General features: G+C 32.0%; 1 protein-coding gene and 1 long non-coding RNA gene across 3 annotated transcripts in view; one reads left to right on the forward strand and one right to left on the reverse strand.

Annotated features, from left to right (window-relative positions):
* LOC118180879 (transmembrane protein 19) overlaps window positions 1-21,291 on the forward strand; it is a 46,371-nt gene that overhangs the window by 20,865 nt on the left and 4,215 nt on the right. Inside the window, exons 4-5 of the mRNA XM_035349943.2 lie at window positions 12,428-12,682; window positions 19,237-19,443. Of these exons, the coding sequence (XP_035205834.1) occupies window positions 12,428-12,682; window positions 19,237-19,443 (462 nt within the window). The remainder of the gene's footprint in view (window positions 1-12,427; window positions 12,683-19,236; window positions 19,444-21,291) is intronic.
* The window catches only part of LOC146997091 (uncharacterized), a 193,391-nt gene continuing 175,901 nt past the window's right edge, over window positions 3,802-21,291 (reverse strand). Inside the window, exons 1-2 of one of the 2 annotated variants that reach the window (XR_015041111.1) lie at window positions 12,394-12,527; window positions 3,802-5,573 (exon numbers count right to left, since the gene is read on the reverse strand). This is a non-coding gene — a long non-coding RNA (uncharacterized LOC146997091). Of the gene's footprint in view, window positions 5,574-12,393; window positions 12,528-21,291 lie in introns of those variants that run through there. The other variant, XR_015041110.1, reaches the window with a different exon arrangement.

A 21,291-nucleotide genomic window follows, 5' to 3' on the forward strand; every position in this document is an offset into this window, starting at 1 on the left:
TTTCATGTTTCATTACACAAAATTCATAATCCTAGCATAAAAACCAATGGCTGAACAATTAATCAACTGTTCTTGAAATTTCTAGTTACATTCTAGGTGTGATTTTAGGAGGGGGAATATTTTAACGCATCAAAGTTTTTTCCTAAATGGGAAGCCAGTTTTCTAAAAAAAAGTCATTTTATGGAATTCTTGTGTGAAAGATAACTGAGTATCAGTTTTCAGATTGTTGGAGGATTTCATCACATGATTTGAAAAGAAGGGAAATTTATTACATTCTTAGGGGGGGGGCTTAGCTGGCTTATTTCCTGAAATATAATCATGCAATATTCATCCAGTAAACAAATTTTTTTTGGGGGGGGGAAGCAGATAATTTTATGAAAGGAAAATTTGCATAGTGAAAGTGGGAGTAATAAAATGTAAATTTCCTATAGCCCAATCAAATCAGATTTTCAATTAATGAAATATTTATTTTAATTGGTTAAATATAAAGTTCCTTATGTCCAGAATTCACAAATTTATAAAGCCATATTCAAAATGAATATAGCAATTACAAACAACTATAACTATTTAACTGAGAAGAATTTATCGATAAGAATTACACAGAATGTAAAAGGAAGTTGAAAATTTTGTTTACATACTTTATAAATGCTCTGTGTGGCTCCACTTGGCAGCATGGACAACATCTAAACAGTAGTCCATTTCACACCATACATTCTGAAGCATATCTGGAATCACCAATACAAGCATATTAAAAGTGTGCATTTTGAGTTTTGGAGTTGTTTTCAGCAAAGGAAACACATACACAAGGTCTTTCACATAATCCTTAGAAAGAAATTGCAAGGTGTCAAGCAGATCTAGGTGGCCAAGAGCAGAATATATTATTGACATCTCTAGTTCAACCATGTTGGAAGATATTGGTTTAAAAATGGGTGAACCTCCATACCCCAATGTGGAGGTGCTCCATCTTACTGAAAGATGTAATCCGTGGAATCCTTATCTAGCTGTGGCATTGGCCATTGCTTAAGTATCTCAAGGTAAACATCTGCTGTAATTTTTCGCTTAGTGAAGAAAAACGAACCTTACAATTTACATGCTGACGTCGCACAGATCACAATAACTTTCAATACGTCATGCTGATGTTCAAGTACATTTCAAAGTTTCTTCATTCCTATATTCAAATGTTGTGCCAGTTAATTTTACCACTTATATGGAAGGTTACTTCATTGTTAAAAATGAGATGTTCAGTAAATGTTTCTTTCTGTCTTTCCGCATGACTTCCAGCATTGATATAGCATAATTCATGCATTTGACATAGTATTCCTGTTTCAATTCTGCACAAGTTGAGTTACGTATGGTTTCATTTTCAGCTTTTTTCTGAGAACATGCCAAACCATTGTTTGTGGCATTTATAGCTCTCTACTGGCTCTGTGTGTCGATTTCTATGGGATTAATTCATATTGAAGGCAATTTCTTTCAGTATTTTCGAATGATACACATGCCCGTCTGGTTACTAACATCCTTTTTGTCCAAACATCTTATGCCTTCTGCATACGTTATTGCCATCTGTAGGGGCTTGACTGTACCACTGATGAAATCTTCTCTCCACTGTGATGACAGAATGGCACTTGTTAAATTCTAATGCACAGAATGCCTTCTGTATGGAATCCACTATTTTCACTTATGATAGGCCACAATGATGCAGATTTCTGACCATTGCATTGTCTGAACTCACCCACAGGCTGCGGATTCATTGTGCTTGCATCCAAACTAACAAAATTTTGAACTACCTTCTGCTTTCTGTGTTATTCTCATTAATAAATTCTTTTCAGTTGAATAGTTATAGCATTTTGTAATTCCTATATTCATTTTGAATTACGGCTTCATCATACATGGTATTCCTTGGTTTTGAAAAGCTTCTTCACTTTTTAAAACACTTCTGGCAAAATAATTACACATCTGAAATCTCCAAACTGGAACACCAACTAAGTCAATGCCCAGATCTTTGTCTTGGAACTGTGGAAGTATATACACTGCACAAAAAAAAAAAAAAAAAAAAAAAAAAAAAAAAGAGAGAGAGAGAGAGAGAGAACAGTTCTGTATTTCCCGTTCTACTGGGCTGAATGACGAAACTGAACTTGCGTTTTTCATGTCTCGAAAGCTCAACTTAGAATATGTATTAGATTTATATATAGCATTGTTCTAATATAGGTATTCTGACACGAAGTCGGACTTTTTCTGAAATAACATATCAATGTTTTTCAAAATTTCGATTCTATCACTCAAATTATGCCAAACTGCCAAGTTTTGTAAAAAATCGCACGAGTAGATTTTAAAAAATTAGCTCTCAAAATTTTAGCTCCTCCATGTTAATTGAATCTTGTATATATTTATTAATACTTTTTTTATTAAATTTATTTGATTCTTCCTTTCACATTTTGAAATTTAGGTTCGTTCCAAATAAAATTCACCCATTTTTATGATTTATTTTTAAATAATTTTTAGAAATATTTTGATAGAATTTTTTAGTTTTAATCTATAAAATTTTTACCATCATCTTAAAGCAGATGTATTTCTAAGCATACCTACAAAAAATGCTAAGATTTTTTTTCAAAATTTTCTAGGATATACGTGAATTTACATATTGGCACGTTTTTGAAATTTGGCATATTTGTTATAAGTAATAATAATGCCAAATGTGGTTTATGCACTTTGTTAAAATTCTTTGAAAGTACGAACGGTGACTTTTTTCTTCTCGTCTACAATGCAAAAAAGGAAACGAAAATAGGTTGCTCTAAATTAAGAAGTTCACCAAGGCAATTATTCTTGGTGCAAACTGAAAAAAATAGGCCAAGATAAATTTTTAAATTTTTCCATAAATTTTATACTAAATTTTACAAAATTTAACATTTAGGCATAATTTGAGTCATAGAATCGAAATATTGAAACAATTGGCATGTCATTTCAGAAAAAGTCTGATTTTGTGTCAAAATACCATGTTAGAACAATGCTATATATAAATCTATTTCCTAAGTCACACTTTTAAGAGAAATGGAAAACGCAATTTGAATTTCATCAGTCAGCCCAGTAGAACAGGATTTTTATTTATTTATTTATTTATTTATTTTTTTATTTTTATTTTTATTTTTTTTTTATTTTTATTTTTATTTTTATTTTTTTTTTTTTTTTTTTTTTTTTTTTGAATTTTTTTGAGATTATGCAGCTCTAAATTTGTCAGCTTATCAACATTTTGGCGATTTCAAGATCAGTTTGTATAGAAAATTTTTATTCAGAAGTTTTTGGAATTTTGATGATTTTTGTTGCGAACATAAGAACATTCATAAATATCATAAAAATAATGACAATATATTAAAATTATATTTAAGAAATAAGATTAAAATAAAATATTTTTATTTTCTCTTGGCATATTTTAAAATGGCATTACTTTCCATTTTGGTGACTTAGGAATATTTTAATTTTGAAAAATAAACAAGATAATAAATGCTACATAGCACACTTTCCAGAACACTTTTCAGAAAAAAATAAAATAAAATAAAATAAAATAAAAAATGCTGCTATAATTACTAAAAATATAATTTCATTTTTCCTCTTTTATATTTTTTTAATAAGAGTTTTTTCGCGTATTTATTATATCAGAATATTTGAGTGTGTTTTCTCTTGAAAATTCAATTTACACTTTCCTTTCTGGATTTCCTTTTTCCTCTTACAGATTTGGTAGGTATTATTGTATGCATGTATGTATTTGTATCAGATTGAATACACACAGATCCAATGATAGGTTGATCAAATTTATTTTATCGAAAGAAACTCTTCAGAGTTCTGGAACTTTCCACAGAAATACTTGTACAGGTGTTCACAGTATCACATTCAATTTAATTACATTCCTAACTACTAAGAACATTAAACACAACAGAAGCAAAGTGAAGATTTCAATATTTCAAAGTTGCTCTGAGCTAACAATTTACAGCAACAACTCAGAATTGATACTGTCTCCATTCTTATATGGTTGTTACCCGACTGCCAAGATGTTTCTAATACTTTCTTCTTGAAATTACTGGAAGGCCCGGATACAGGCCCGCACCGACAATAGTTGCAAGGTCGTGCGGCGCACAACAGCACCAGGCAATCATTAAAACAAGCAGTTCGTCTATAGGCCCCATGAGGTGTTGCCCCGGATAGTTGCGGAACCTGGACTAGACCCGAATAGTCTTAGTAAGCTGCACGGGTGTCCAGATTCTGCTCTCAACTCAACTCTCTGCCTGTCTGAAGAGAAACATTCTTGTCTTATTTGAGCGCTCCTCCAAAGGTCGATTCGGGTAAAACCTGGAAAGCTACTGATTAGGATCTGTACCTAGGCAGTCTCGACCACAGATGTTTAAAATCAGCCTCCACAGAGCTGGAGTAATCGCTAACGATGGCTGCTTCAGGCTCGGCAGGGACCATATGGCATTCTCGTACGTTCCACTGGTTGTGGTTGAGCTATATAGTCAGATATTCAGGTTGTCTGGGTGAAACGCTCCCTTCGGTGGACTTGGCGAGTTCAGCGAGCCTTTAAACTGCTTGAGGTTTCCAGTGGGCATCTAAAGCCTCAAAACTACATATTCATATCCTTCCTTGGTTTTGGCCTGGGGCATCTAAAGCCTAAATGTATATCATGACGTAGTAATACTGACATCTGTATACCACGACATAGTGCTAGCAGGCCGGATTGGTGTCCCGGTCTGTCTGTCACTGTTTAAGTGACTTCGGTCTGGGGTTGGGGCCCCTGTTGATTATAAATGATTTTACCATCCCTCCAGAATGGGGACGGGGAATGTGAGTTGCTGAGTATTCCTGTTGACACAATCTTAGCTCATCGGCTCGACCAATAGGCTAGCAGTCCCTTGGATTCCTCTAGGTGTTAGGGCATTTAATTGTGTTAAGGCAGCCTTGAGATTGCCAAGTCTGAGTGCCCCTTCCTCCTAGTAGTTCCATTCATTAAATTCAGAACTACTCAGTTTTGTGTAGCTGAAACTGTTAAAAATTTTGCAACAAAAACAATAAACAATTTTTTTCAACAGAATTTAGTGACTAATTCCTTTTAACTCTTTCATTGTTTGGCAAGATTTGGCAAATTACATCTAAAAATATTTACGTTTTGAGAAACCGCAACTCGAAAGCAGGTTATCCAGGACCATTTTTTTCGTTAAGGCTTGAATTTGGGATAAAGTAATGGACTTGGGCATAATCCGGAATCATCAGGCACAGGAAAATGTGTATCTACTGCAGAAAGTGTATATTTTGCTAGTATTTCTTCTGTTTTTTTGACCAGCTGCATTAAAGGTAATTCCCGGGTGAAAACACTTTCTCTTTCTGATTATTAGGTTCTTTTGACAATTTCAATGGCAGCTGAGATGTTGATGGACAACTAGTGTTAATAATATCAGTTTGGGTATTCTCTGGGTTTTGGAAAATCTGAGTAATTTAAGTTCTGGTTTATTAAGGCTTCCTCTCAGTTTCTTTTTCTTCATTGCATTCTGATCCTCAGACAGTTTTTTCTGTTTTTCTTCCAACATCTGCGGGAAAATGAAAACAGAAAAGTGCAAGTAAAAATAAAAGTAGAAAATAACTATTATAAGAACTATTGTGTAAAGCACTTCTTAAGAACACTCGGAAAGTTACTGTTCAAAATATTTTACCTTACTTCTGAAAAACTGAGTATATCTTAAACTATTGCTTGGAAAATATATGAACTGTTAGTTCAATACCAAATAATTCAAGGAAGTGGTAATACTCTTTTGTTTATATAAGTAAATGAAATTTAAAGTATGTATTTAACCCGTGAGAACGCTCACTCATTTCTAAACACGAGGTCTCCGCCAGGTATCTCATACCCTAGTACATTTCTGCTATTTAAATATCAATTAATACTGTTTATAAGCAAACTGAATGTAATTAAATATTACAAAATAATATATTAAAGAATTTTAGCAAATTTAATTATACATACTTATATGTTTAAAGACAATTATGAGAAACTACATATTGATGTTCAACATCGAGACATTTTTCACATTTTTGGCACATAAGCCTTGATTTTCTGTCCTTATTACATGGACAAAATGCACATTGTTTATCATTTGCTTTGAGGTTTTTTACAGGTGGTTCACTGTTGGTGATTTCCAGTTCCTTAGAAGTGCTAGGATAAGTTGTTATTTTACGTTCTGTGTATTACTCTGAAAGAATGAGTCCCAGTGTCTTCAAAAAGAAATGTCTGCTTTCTGAACTGTGTGGGAGAATGTTTTGTGGACATCAACAAAATCCTGGCAGTAATAGCATCCACATTCAACATGGAAAATAAAATAATCATTGGCCAGAGATTTGATATTGTTGCTGTAGTGTATGCTGCAGCCATTTCGTCGACAGCGTTCACAGCTCTTTTTGTAAGATTATAAAATGTGATGATATCTGTTTTTTTCTATTCCATAGTTGTTTCATCTATTTTATCATCAGCATGCATTGTGGATAACATAACTACATTCTTATTCCTTTTTGCAAAATAAGAAAAAATTGTTTCTTTTTGAAATCCGAAGACTGAAGGTACAACTTTTTTTCCACCAAAAATTGAGGTGGTATTTCTCTTTTATTTTGTCTAAGTGTTCCAACCGTTGTAATTTTCTTTTTTTAAAGAAGTTCTGCTAGCTCATATCCTGTATACCAATTGTCAGTTGTCAAGCTGCGTCCAGAATTGAAAAGCTGTGTCATCAGCCACATCACAATGGCTTTTGAACTACAGTCTATTTTGAAGGATCCATCGGGCTGTTGACCGACATAAATCTCCATGTTCCAGGTATAAAATACTCTAGAATCTACTAGTGCAAATATGTTGATGCTGTACTTAGTAGGCTTTTTGGGCATATACTGCCTGAATCCGCACTGCCCCGAAGAGGTTCCAGTTTTTCATCAATTGTGACGAATTCTCCAACAGTATATGCATTTTAACAATTTGTAACAAATGTTTAAAAAAATCTCTGATAGGAGCCAATTTATGTATCGCTCTTTTACTTTGACGATCATTGATATTATCAAAGCATAGACATCTCATCAAAAAGAGGAATCAAGTGAAACTCATAGTTTTAGGAAATATTTCAATCCCGGTTCCGTCTGTGGCATACAAATCCTTTAAATTAGTGTGGGATGATTTATGAATTCCAATTAAGTATAACAATCCAAGGGATGCTTTGATTTCGATTTTATCTGTCTTTTTTGCATCTCGCTCTTGAGTAAAATGTTCTTGAATCGATTCGATATAAATGTGTACTGCACCATCCTATTTAGTATGTTGATATCAAACAGAACATTCCATGCATCTACGAGAGAAGCAACATCTCTTGAATAATCTGTATTACCTGGGAGCTTGCTAATTATATTCTTTGAAGGCTTCCTAAGATTTTGCGAGTATTTTTCCTTCTGTCATTTTGTAACTGTATCTTTACCAATATAAAAATCATTTGTTGACAGTGAACTTTCATCTTTTGTTTCCGTCTCAGTTTCGATAGAAGAATCGGGATTGCTACAGTATTCTTCATCCTTAGAGGCAACATTATTATCAGATATATGTTCATCATCACTAGAAACAGTTTAGATAAGGTGTCAAAAATATTTATTTTCTTCATTGTAATTCAAATAGCACGTCATAATTCACAAGACTGAGAGAAAAAGGAAAGATCTGACTGATGCGAGGACTAGCATGGGTATAACATACCCCCGACATCTCTTTCTAGAATTCTATTTTTAGAGTTGAACTAGTCCCCCCCCCCTGCTGAAAGAATGTGACCTTGAATACAGCTACATGAAATTCTGACCTAATTCGATAAGGAGATAAAAACAAAAACATTGTATGAAAATAGATGGGGTATGTCATACCCGGTGCGAGTTCTCGCGGGTTAAGAGGTAATGAAATAACGAAACATTTTCCTTCAGTTTTCCATATATAGCTAAAAATCGGGAAATGGCCAATTTTTGATTTCAGAATATTTTTACTTCTTCAAATCTCAAATAAATATATTTTAAATTAAGTGGTACTTTGTAAATATGTCGATCCTTTCTTGTCAAAAGATAATTTTTAGTTTAATAAACAAATGGTTCATGTAAAAAAATTTTTTTCCGAGTAATTATGCTCAAATCGTCACTTTTCTGAATTAAAAAGCTTACATGAGTTTAATATAATATGTAACTGCACTTTCCTTTTTTATGTAGAATAACAATAACAACAAGCAATCGCCCAAAAAAATCACTATAAAGATAAAAGTTGCACAAATTACTACGACTGCAACAGTAGACACAAAATAAGTACTAAGCAATATGTCGTTCGCATCTACTCTTATAATACATATCGGTATCACGTATTTTAGTTTACATATATTTACAAGATCGGCTCAACTTATGCCAAAAACTGCAAAAAGCATTAACTGATAAAAAATAAAAGTGATATAAATAGTATACTTATGCGTGAACTGCAATATTTGCAAACTTTTGGAGGAAATGTAACATCGTCGGTTGAAACTCTAAGCTGCATCTTGTCAACAACATAGAGGTGTGTAAAAAAATAATTTTGGATATATCCCTAGATATCACCCCTAAAGCGTTTTTTGTGCCCTGTTGTAATCACAGTTTGAACCTTGGCGTAAACTACGTTGTGAACAACGATTTATTCAGTGCAAACTTATTATATATCTAAATTGTTTTAAATTTTAAGATAATAAATCGTATTCAACAATATAATTGGTATCCAATGCATTTAGGTATCCAATGAAGATACCTTTTTGGTAAATGAGACTATTTCGCTTTGCTTGCAGTGTTATGTTTTATAACATGTTGTTGCTGACTAATGCTCACTTGTCAGCGCAAGCCCACGAAATTCCTCGTGGCAAGGAGTGCAAGATACACTTGTCTTTGGCAATAGCCTTGAGCACCTCACAAATGACAGTATGATTTAGATCAGTTTTGATGGAGAGCATCCTGGGAGAACTGGTCCTAGCGTCTCCCACCCCTCTTTTTCTACCACCAGCCTTTCGAGAGGACTTTTGCCTCGCATGTTTAGAGTGCTCCTATGCCGCATGAACACAATACATTTACAAACATCCATGCCTTTTTCGAAATTCGAACCCGGGCCCTTCAGCATGGCAGTCCGCAACACTAACCACTATACTGGTTGGGCGCTTTTTATAACATAAATGTATGTATAATTCTTCAATAAATCTGTTTGAGTGTGAGTTTTAATGAAGCACAAAATGTTTGCATGTTTAGATAAATTAAAAGATAGAATCTAATATATTTGGTTTTTCATATTATTATACTAATAATGCTTCATTTTAAATGTTAACAATAAGCAATGTCCCTTTAATATCATCACTGCATAATGGCGTTCGCTAGACATTTGCATGACGCTGCCGATTAGGCTTGGTGCGGGCCTGCCCGGATATGGTTACAGCGAATATAGTGATCAATTACAATACTTAATATAGGAACAGGACCAAATTGGTTGCCAAGTTCATTGACTTTTGGCAGATTTTTACCAAATTTTCAACAAAAATTAGTTGCCAAAACTGTTGCCAGCTTGGCGGTATCTCGCTAAATTGACAAGATAGACATTTACTCAATATTGAATAGACTTGCCCCTGCATTGTTATTTTTCCGGCAAAGCAGCCTTTTTCTAGATTTTCGTGTTACGTTATACAGAAAAAGACAGCAGTTTCACATATAATTCCGCTGAAATTATCAGTGTGAGTAAAAAAAATTATAACAGTATACATTTTCTTTTGGATTTTAGTGCTATAAAAAACTGCATACCCTGTCTTTCCCGAAAACGCGTAAATCTCAATGCGATAGTTCCTAAACTCAAGATATAGTCAGAAAGTCTTTTATCCTTAAATACAAATACATTACATCTCAAAGTATCAGGGAAGCATCAACTACACAAGTAAGAATTCAATCACCAGTGCAAATAAAATAATTAATCCGATTGTATAGTTCCAATACACATAAAATAATGTTCCTACTACACCTCCTCAATAAAATTTACCCAGGTTCACTTTAAGAATCCATCATTTCCATAAGGATCACATGGGGGACATGAACAAACTACTAAAGTAAACATAAGCAAAAATTACAATTAAAACACATTTATTAATGAAGGATCAACATATATTAAAACAGCTGGCCAGACTACCCCTACATTAACTTGGTTAAATGACATTTCCTATCATTTCTACTATAAAATTGTGGAAAAAAAGAATTACCAATTTAAACATAATACATTAGTGTACAATATTTTGTTTGATACTTAAGAGATATTGACTTTTCTTAATTAAATTTAATTTGAATTAAACTCTTGAAACCTCACATAGAGTCAAAAGGTTTTTACAGAATACCAATGCTTAGTCTTACAATGATCTTCAATTACTGCAAGAAATTATAGTAACCAAATTTTCTTTTCATGCATAAATTTTAAAATCGCCTAGGCATAAACCAGTTCTCTATATTTAAAAATTTTAAATACAATTTCTGCCAGTTAAGATAAATGACTATAACTAGATAAAAAAGACATTAGAAAACAGTGAAAAGAAAACTCGCATAAAATATCTCACTTAATAAGCCTGGTATGAGAACTCGCATAAAATAATCCCACTTGATAAGCTTGGAAAGAGTCAGATATATATCAGTCTCTGAAGGAAAGAATACAATTGCTTGTTGCACTGTCCAAATCAAATATTCCTCACCATTTGTTCTCTTAGCAAAATTCCAATATGTTCATCAGTCTCTTACGGAAGGAATCCAGTTGTAATGTCCAAATTGCATATTCTTCACCCGTATTCTCTTGCTAGTGATCCCCTGAACCTTGCTTCAAAAGTTGTAATCTTAGCAGCTGGAAATGCCATGAAAAACTCAAAATTTCAAGCACAAATTCTGAGTGGCTAGTAAAATTTTTCTGGGGAGTTGAAAGGAGCTCATTTTGTCAGCTACTGGAACTCGTTTATTCTCATGCGACTATTCATACCTGACCGGGATGGCTGTGAAGAAACGTGCTCATCAAATTCCTTACTGCTGGGTAAACTGGACTCGCTGACTGCATTTAGCCTTAGGCTTCGGTTGAAACCTTATTTCTCTTTCCCTTCCCCCCTTTTTTTAAAAAATAAGGTGGGAAAATTTACTCCTGCATCTCGCACTAAACTTTTTAAAGCCTCAGTATCTCTGAACTACGGAACTCTTGTATATTCAGTATTAGCTCAATTTAACTATAAATTAATATTTACCCAATCAGACATTTACTTTAAACTCTCTACATCCAACAAGAAAAAGGTTAATAATTTACCTCCAAATTTCCAAGAAAAGTGTAACCCGCTTTTAAAAGTGACATTCCTTGAAGTTTTGTGCGAGAATGGGGTACCTTTATCTCACTTAACTTTCAACCAATGTTTTCTACCATATTTCTGTCAAAGGTGCAATACCAGTAGTGATGAACAAAACAGAAAGTTTTCCTTTCAGAAGAAAGCTAAAATTTTCTCGCCTGCAATGAGCGAAACACGTGCAGGTTGGAAGTTAGGGGGGGGAGTGCACAGATGTTCAACGACCTAATGACCCCAAGTGGATAGCCACTTGGGAATGAACATCACCTGCTTTTTAGCAGCACAATTCTCTTTGCTAATTTATTAAGAGCTTTACCTCTTTCGAATGAAAAATGAGTTTAGATGAGAATATATTAAGAATTAGTCCACAAATATTAACATTGTAAATTCACTATTCACTGTAAATTAATATACAACACTCCTTTGCTGGACACCAGGTATGATGTTATGATGTATTTGTTATATATATATAATAGTTTTGTTAAAATGTTTTTTAATTTATGTAAGTCCAAAACTGTTGTGTTTAATTTAATTAACTAAAGTTTTATTAAATTTTAAAATATAAAAAAGTTTGTTATATGGGTTTGAAAGATGTTATATGTAAAATTAAATGGTGTTTAATTCCCCCCCCCCCCCCCCCGTCTTGGATTAAATTTCGTTACATTAGCTTAAAATTGACTTCTTTTTGCTCCTATTCCTGAAGCTAGTTGCTTAGCAATAGTTGTATAATTGAGAATTTAACCCAAAATGAATTAAATAATGAAATAGATCAAGTTAAATCAAGTTTAGATTATAAACTGTTTTGAATATTTTATGTTAATATTTATGCCATTTATAAGTTCTAGTTATATATATGTGTATATACAGTATAATTTCAATTGACGAAGCTTTGACAAGTTGAATTTTTGATTATTTGAAAACTTTCTATTGTTGCGTTTTGGTTTATCCTAGTTTCATGCATATGATTCAAGTTAATTGAGATACTCACCCATAAAATTTTTATACACTTTTCTCTATTAAAGGTGGTCAACGAAACTGGATCCAGGTTATATGTAATGGTGGAGCAGCTACAGAGATTGCCATGTTATATTTATTACAAGGGGGGTTTGGAGAAACAGTGATAGAATTTGATAAGGATTACGAGCGGTCTTGGCTGGCTGCATCTGTTCTTTCTTCTCTTGCGGGTGTTAATGGTGACACTTGGGCATCTGAAATAGGAACAGTAGTTGCAAAAATGGAGCCAAGGCTGATTACTTCTTTACAGAAGGTACCAGTAGGTATGTGATTTCATTTGTGTTCATTTCATATACCTTTAAATATATGAAGTTCCATAATGTTTGTTGTAGATCATAATTTTTCTGTAGTATGACTTTGCTACTTAATTATCTTCATACAGTGGCAAATATGTGAGTTCCATGACTGTTTTTAACCCTTTGATGGCTGGCGTCTTACCTTTTTTTATCAGTTTTTATCTCCCAGATGAAAGCTGCAAAATTGCATTTAAAATGCATAATGCATACAATTATGCCTTTTAGTTCTCTAAATGTATAACAGATGGCAGCACTAGTATTCATTCGTAATTAATAATAATGTAAAATAAAATACTGTATAATAATAATGTAAAATAAAAATTTTCTGCAGGTCTAATTTTAAAGCAGTTTTTTTGGTACTTTTCCGTTTCGCCAGCGCAAATCTCGCCAAGTGGACTTTATTGGCGACAACATACAGTATACACATAAAAAACGTTAACAAATGTTAGTTCTAAGATTTTTTTATTTTGAAGGCGTAAACAGTTTAATATCGTTTAAAATTTTGTAAAAAGCCAATAAATAAAGACAATAAATTTGTAAAAAGACATTAATTTAAGAATTTACTATGCTTTCACGGTTCAACATCCTGATTCGCCGGTTCATATCACGTGATCCCATCTCACGTAAACTACACCACAAAAATATAATTTTCTCATTAATTATCTACATTAATTTCAAGTTAAATCTTAATTTCGAATACAAGTTTAAATGCAAGAATTATTTCAATTCGTACGAATAGCTTACACAGAAATTATGTAAAACCGCAGTGCTTTACTTCGCTAGTGCATTCTCATTAGAATTGATGACCCTTTGCTTTTCTATGTTTTCGCCTTCGGGTGAGCAGTGTGATTGCATCCTAATCGATTTAATTACCGCGAATGGCCTTAGGGCATAAAATTGAACTATCTGGTACAAATTCTCTGTAATTGTATGCCAGTATTGAAAGAAACGATCAATCTGATAAGAAATGGCTGTGAATCTGATAAGATAATAAGATAAATCTGATAAGAATGGAATGATCAATCTGATAAGAATGGCTATTTGGAAAATGAGGCGTAAAAGGTTATCAGCGAGGATATTCCGTTTGCCATCAGTTGTACCATTATTGGCGACTTTATCGCCTGTGCCGGCAAAACGGAAAAGTACCGTTTTTTTAAATTCATTTCTAATGCAGTTTAAATCGTCTGAACAACAACTTTTGGTGTTCAAATGAATATTTTTATGTGAAAGTTTCCTTTTCTAAAAAAAAAAAAAAAAAAAAAAAAAAAAAAAAAAAAAAAAAAATTATCTGAATTCATATATATTAATTAAAGATGGTAAATATGAAAAGGTGGAACCAAGTACGTCCCACTACACATGTAGGAATTGCTGCTACTGGATGGCAGCACTGTTCAAATATTTTTAAATTCAACTATCATGTTCATTTTATATGTTGATAATGCAAATTTATATTTTTTAATATATTGTAATGTTAAAACTTGAAAAATATTTAGTATTTTTTCCGAAAGAAATGAAAATATAACTCTGTAACATAAAATGTCTTTGAATGCTGAATGGATGGATATGTAAGTGTGATTCACCATAGAAAAATATCCTAAGCATGGGAAAGAGAGGTGAAATGTAAATCATGGCATCCTTCTAAATATCTTCCTTTTCAAACCTGTAGCAAATAAAGTACTGGAGCGAAAATCTTCTCTGTTTCAAATCTATTATGAAATCGTTAAAAAATATCTGAAAAGTCGTACAGAGAGCGATTTGTTTTTAAATTATGTAATTTTTTTTGAAAAAAAATTTTTTTTTTTTATTTTGCGAATATAATCAATATTTTCTAGATAATTATTCAAGAACATTTTTTATATCTTGCATTTTCATTTGGTTGCTAAAACTAGCACTTTACATGAGCATGTTAGGAGAATTTATGTGTAAAGTTGCTTCCCCCCCAAAAAAAAAGAAATTTATGCACCGAACCTCAAAGGGTTAATTGATTAAATAAACTTTTTAATTAATGATCTTTAAAAATAAGTATGTTATAATTTTTTACGAAGGTTCTGAAATTTTGTGGTTGCTTTTCAGAGAAGTTTTTAAGTAATTCCAAAGCATTTTGTACTATAAATGAATACTGTTGAACCCTGCTCTAATGAACTTCAAAGGACCGGAGGTTTAGATTGTTATTTCGATCCACTATGAGAAGTGGATAAGCTTAAAATAATGTATAAATGAATGATGAATAAAGGGAAAAAAACTGATTAACACTGTCACATCTGTCAAAAGAAATTAATAACAAATTTAATTTAAAAAAATATACTGAAATTTAAAATGATGCAGTTTTTAAATTTTTTGTTCATTCTTTTCAGTCTTTCCAAAGTGGCTTGGCAAATTCATTGGCCTTTATCTGAAGCATTTGTCCTTATATTAATATGTCCTTATATTGATAGAGATTACTACTTTGAATGGCAAACCATTTCAGCATTTCCTCATATCCAAATTTTTTTTACAAGCAGAAACAAAAGTCTTCATTTTTCCATCCAGTGCCAAATGTAGATTCAAATAAATTGCATTTTCTGCAGGTATTGGTTTAGACGCACTTATTTTATATTTTTTCAAATTATATTCACCATGCTGATGAATTTTTGACTGTGAGTTAGTTGAAAGACTATGTCAAAGTTTTACTCTTCTGGAAAAAAAGGGGAAAGGAAGATAATTTAATTCCGATTGTGTATTGTCCAATGAGAACATAGTCATTTTCTGTGAGATATTTTTAAAGCAAAGATTCAGTAACTTTATGGAGAATATAAAGACCTAACTGCTCCGAAGCTTCGGTCACCAGATGGGGTGTTTTTTGTTTACATTCAGAAGCTCGCTTGACAACTCTCCGATAGTATTTTGACACACATCAGTTCCATACAAATTGAAAAACGAGACACTTCCGCACAAAAGAAACATTCCCAGTGTGATGAATAATAGCAATTTGTATTGTTTATAAACATTTGCACAAAAATAGCATATTGGCTATTTTTCGATAACTAACAACAGCGATTTTGATTATGAATTTGTTTTATAAAATTTTAAGCTGTTAAACTACAAAAATAGAGATTTTAGCAAAACAGTTATGCTTAAAGAATGAAAAATACCTCACCGTACCTTTAAAATTGTATACATCTTTCTATACCCTTGATCGAGTATTCGCTACTTTTATTTTATGTTCGAAACACCAAAATGTTTTAAATAAAATAATTTTTTTTTTCACATCCACACTGTTGTAACGTGTACTTTTTAAAATTAGTATAAATTACTTTACTCGAAAAATATAGCGAATGCACAGAAATTAAAGATTTCCATATACCAGAAATGAAAAATATTAAATATGTATGGGTATTTATGCATGTGCTTGCAAAAAGCATGTATCTTGCCTTTAACAAAATACATAAATATTTATTAAATTATTTATAAATGTATTTGAAATGAAAGATTTATTTATTCATAAACAACTGTGAAAGTTACTGTGAAGAAATCTAATTATTAAAGTGTATCTAAATTTTAAAAGAATTATTCCCCTTACATTTTATAATAACTCAGTTCCAAGTTTTAAGTTATTTTTAAAATATAATCCTTATTTTATTCCCTTTCAGAAATATTCAGAGAAAGTTAAGTACTATTTAAAGTATTTCCCTATTAAAATAAAAGGTGCTCTAATTTGAAATGGATTGGATAGAGCATTAATTATAAATTGACTTGTATTTTTCGATTTAAAAGATGCCTCAGCAGCTAAAAAATCATGTCATATTTGAGAAAGTATTTTAGGAAGAAGCTCTATAAATAGAAACAAATGAATGCATAATCTTAATATTAATAATACAATAAACTTTGATCTTAAATTTTGTAATCCTTAACCGAATAAAATCGAATTAGCTTAAAATTTCTTTCTAATGTAATTAACGAAAACTTGTGAAAATATTTCATTCAAATTAAACCATTCTAAGCAAACCGTTTTGTGAAAAGTATAGCATTTTATTCCTTTCAGGATGAAATGTTGTTTAAAAATGTTTGCTTTTCATATACTTAGGATTCTGAAGTATTGTAGAAAAAGAAAATATATACATTTATATGCATATTTAAGAGGTAATTACAAAATATTTACATCCAATCATGTCAAAACCCATTGAAATTAATGGTAAATTACCCAATATTTTGGTCACCAACGAAGAGATCGCCAGTGCTTCAAAGTAGGGTATGGGGGAAACCGGTTTAGGGCCACTCCATACATCTTCCTACCTCCATGGGCCAGCGAATGACTGAATCTCAAAAACTCTGATACAAAGGACTTCCATTTATTGACATATTCTTTTATCCAGTGGATAGCTGTTTGGTTATCACTCCAAAGAAATGTTTGCTGGCACAATTCAGAAAACAAATTTGACAAATACTTAAGACACTTTGGCAGCTACCAAAGCAGCCATCAGTTTAAAGTGAGGAAGAGTCGTAGGTTTCACTGGAGTCGTGTGACCCTTTGTAATAATGAAACTGGTGCAAATGCTATTTTTTAAATCAAGGTATCTAAAACATCTTACAGTGCCATATGCTTTAGGGCTAGTATTAACAAATACATGGTGACTTACATTACATTTTTTCACAGCTATCAGAATACTTTCTTGGAAGAAAAAAATCTTTGGATACTGTCTTTCAACAGAAATAAGGACTGCATTTACTGGCGAGCTGAATCTTTGGGTAATTCAGCTCGCCAGTAAATGCAGTCCTTATTTCTGTTGAAAGGTTATCATCTGAGTTCACTCCGAATGTCCAAATTGTTTGTAGTAAGATTTTCATTCTCATCAAAAAAGGTTGAAGCTCTCCTATGAGGTTATAAATTCTGCCCACTGTTAGGAGAATAGTTCTTTTTGTGTCTCAGCACTCTTATTTGATGGTTTTCTGAAAACTTGTAATTCATTTGGATTTTATCTGTTTTGGAGGTCCAGACCACACCCAAAAGCTTTATGTCTTCAGCTAATTCATACTATAACCCCTTTTAATCCACCAGGAATTAAGTTCTTCAGAATTTGACCAAGATACATCTCAGCATGCTAAAAAATTTTAACTAGATCTGAAGTTAATCAATATGCATCTTCAACTGTGTCTACATCATAATATAAAAAGGAACCTAACATTTCATAACTTTCAAAGCTTGTCCTTTGGTATTTTGTAATGCAGAATTTTATCATTGTCCCCAAAACCACTGGACTATAGCAAAATCTGAATAGAATATGTTTAAACCTTAAAACTGTGTATTCTTGCTGTCTCTGAACCTTAGATATTTTAAATAATCTTTATTTGTTTCTATGATCCCCGTCATTAAAAAGCCTTGGCTATGCTTTCATTGAAAGCAGTTTCATATCTATGAAATTTTAAAATTATGCCCAAAAGCAGTGGAGATAAACTAGGTCCAGTGCGATCAGATGTGAATAAAATAGAAATTGCTTATGAAATAATTATACAATAATTGTGATTAATAATAGATGGCCTACAGTCCAAAATAAAATATTAAACTTTTCTTCCAGAACTTGCCCAGCATAAAATGTACATTGTTTTCCTTCATGAATAATGAATATGTTACGGTGAAACACCGAAATCTGCAGAATGTCGACTTTCACTGGTGAATGTCAACATTCACATAGTCTCTTTTTGTATGTCTGAAATATTTTCCAAGTACTCTTATTTCTGACTTACACCGGCCAATGTCGACATTCACTATGTACTAATGGTGAATGTTGAACATATAACAATAATATATTTTCTTCTCCGTAATTCAGTTGCGAATAAATGCACTTGAGACTTGAAATAAGAACTTAAGAACATGAGAACCTAAAACACACAATACATTCAAAATGAGAAAGGAAAATAATAGAAGTTAAAAACTTACTTAATTATACAGTATGTTCTAAATGAAAAAATAAAATAACAGTAATAAAAAACTTACTAAATTATGTCATTCATTATTTATTGCAACAACTTAAACTATTATGCACTTTATGACCTCTCTTTTCGACTTTCACCAGAGGCTATCTGTGATTGTCGACATACACCGGTGAAGGTCCGAATATACAAGAATGTAGTGCAATATTCGATCTTTCACCCACGTATTTGGTGAATGTTGATATTCTCCGGTGAGAGTCAACATTCTTCAATTTCGGTCTTTCACGGTAACAAATATAAACTATTTATAAATCAACTAAACATCTTTTGTACCCATGTTCCTACTTTCTTTCTTACATTGACAAAGCCATGCAAACATATGGAATTATCCATGTTCACAAAGTAGCATAAGAATGTACGAAGTAGTTTTTTAAATAATAATAAAATCTCAATTTTCTTAATTTTTAAGACATTAAATAATTATATTTATAAGAAAAATTTATTTTATCTAACTGTAGTTTTAAACTGTCTGAGCAAATTTTTTTTTTTTTTTTTTTTTTTTTTTTTTTAATATTTTATGCTTGATGATTATTGAAAATAATTTTATTTTGTAGGGACCAATGGTGGATTTACAGCTGCTGGACTTTTTTTTAGTGCCTTAGGAGGATCCATTATTGGAGTAGCTTACTTGTTAGCCTTAGTATTATGTTACAGAAATGTTGTTCTTCATCAAGTCTTTCTTTTAACTTGTATGGGAGCCTTTGCGGGTCTTTTTGGTTCTATAATAGATTCTGTGATTGGTGCAACATTGCAGTATTCAGGTGAGTCACTTATACCCAAATTTTAGCTATCTGTTTTATTTTACATCTATCAGTTTTTTTTTTTTTTTTTTTGGTAAAGACGAGAAACAAAAATAAGGGAACAAAATAATATTATAGAACATTAAATGTAATAAAGAATGAATATTGCTGTTATATTTGTGGCATTAAGATTGTATTCTATTATATAGTAGATATATACACACCATAAAAATATGTAAAGCAAACTTCTGATTTTAATTAGCCCTAGCCCTCTTATTCTTCATTTTAATTTGAGTATTTCTCTTCTCTTTCCAAAATTTAGTAACTATTTATAATATATTAATTAAAACTGTGCCTTGTCAAAAATTAATCTGCAGCATATGATTTTGTGCAATGCTGCAATACAAGTATGTTATAGCCAGTCACTTTTTGAGAACCAAAACATTTTGACTCTTCTCTTACATGGCTTCTTCTGAATGTGTCGCTGTTTGCTTTCTGCTTTGCTCTTGCAACTTGCCGCTACCTGCTCTCTCCAAAAATATATTTCACAAGGCTATGAGTACCAATGTAAAAAATTCTTTAAGAATAAGGCACTGTAGTGTTTATTTTATTTGTGTTGGATTAATGAAAAATGAGTATCAACCACAAACAAAAAGGAAATAATTGAATGTGTTCATGTCTGTGAGTTTCTTCTTTATGCATCTACTTTACTATCGAATTTTGCTAATCTATTGCGTATATACATAATGGTATTTAGAAAAAAAGACTGAAATCATGGCTGCCCCCCCCCTTTTTTTTTTTTTTTTTTTTTTTCTGGAAGCGATTGGATAAAAGTCTTGATTCTGAGGTATTTTGCCTTCAGTATGAATATTATAATCAAAATTTATTCAAATTGACAGTAGTTAAAAAAAAAAAGTACTATAAAGAAATCACTTGGCATTGGTGTGTTTATTATTATTATCATTGTTTTGGGGGGGCATATACAGTCAAAAGTCTTTAATCCGGACTCGTCGGGACTTCGGCGATTCCGGATTATAGATCATCAGTTTAAATCTGGTAAGATAGCATGCAGAAATTATAAAATTAAAAATATTAAACCTTAATTTATAAAATAAAGAGCAATTATTATCTAAAAAGTATCAAAATTTACAAAAAAAAAAAAAAAAAAGCTTAATATTTTATTTGTTTACTTTATTAAACATTTCTTTCAATTCAAAAAAAAAAAAAAAGCATACATTACGCTTAGACAAAATTAGAAAATTGCAACCAGAAAACTATTTGATGCGTACTTGATATTTGTAATGACGAGGAATTTGATTTAAATCATATCAAAGACGGAATGCATCGAGATGAAATACTACATTTAGTAAAAAATTATAAGCTGAATAAAATAAAAACATCTGCCCTGAAGATAAGGATAGTGCTGACAGATCAACTTCCAGTTCATTGCGAGCCGCGACGCCCCCCCCCTCCCACGGCAAAGCAGCGTGAAATTGATAAACAGATTTCGGAATGGTTAGAGAAACAAAGGATATGCCTTTATCCATTTTTTGCAGCAATTCCACTTTTTGTTTGATGGACATCGAAACATACTTTTGCTTTGTAAATCCTGTGGTAGCTCCAGCATCGGAAATTCTATTTGACATAATCGAAAGTTCAAGCTTACTTTTATAAAATTGCTCTAACAGTCTGCAAAAAATAATAAGTCGGATCCAATTCGAAGATTAAGGAACAACGCAATATGCAACATTAACTGAAATAGATAATTAGATAATTTTAACTTAGCTTATACCGTCCATTACACATTAAACGTGCATGCGTAAAAGTATTACACGCATATGCGCATGCGTAAAGGTGTTACGCGCATGT

Source organism: Stegodyphus dumicola, chromosome 5 (genome assembly GCF_044657685.1).
Source record: "Stegodyphus dumicola isolate Sdum_Otavi_A_Nest chromosome 5, ASM4465768v1".
Lineage (NCBI taxonomy): Eukaryota > Metazoa > Arthropoda > Arachnida > Araneae > Eresidae > Stegodyphus > Stegodyphus dumicola.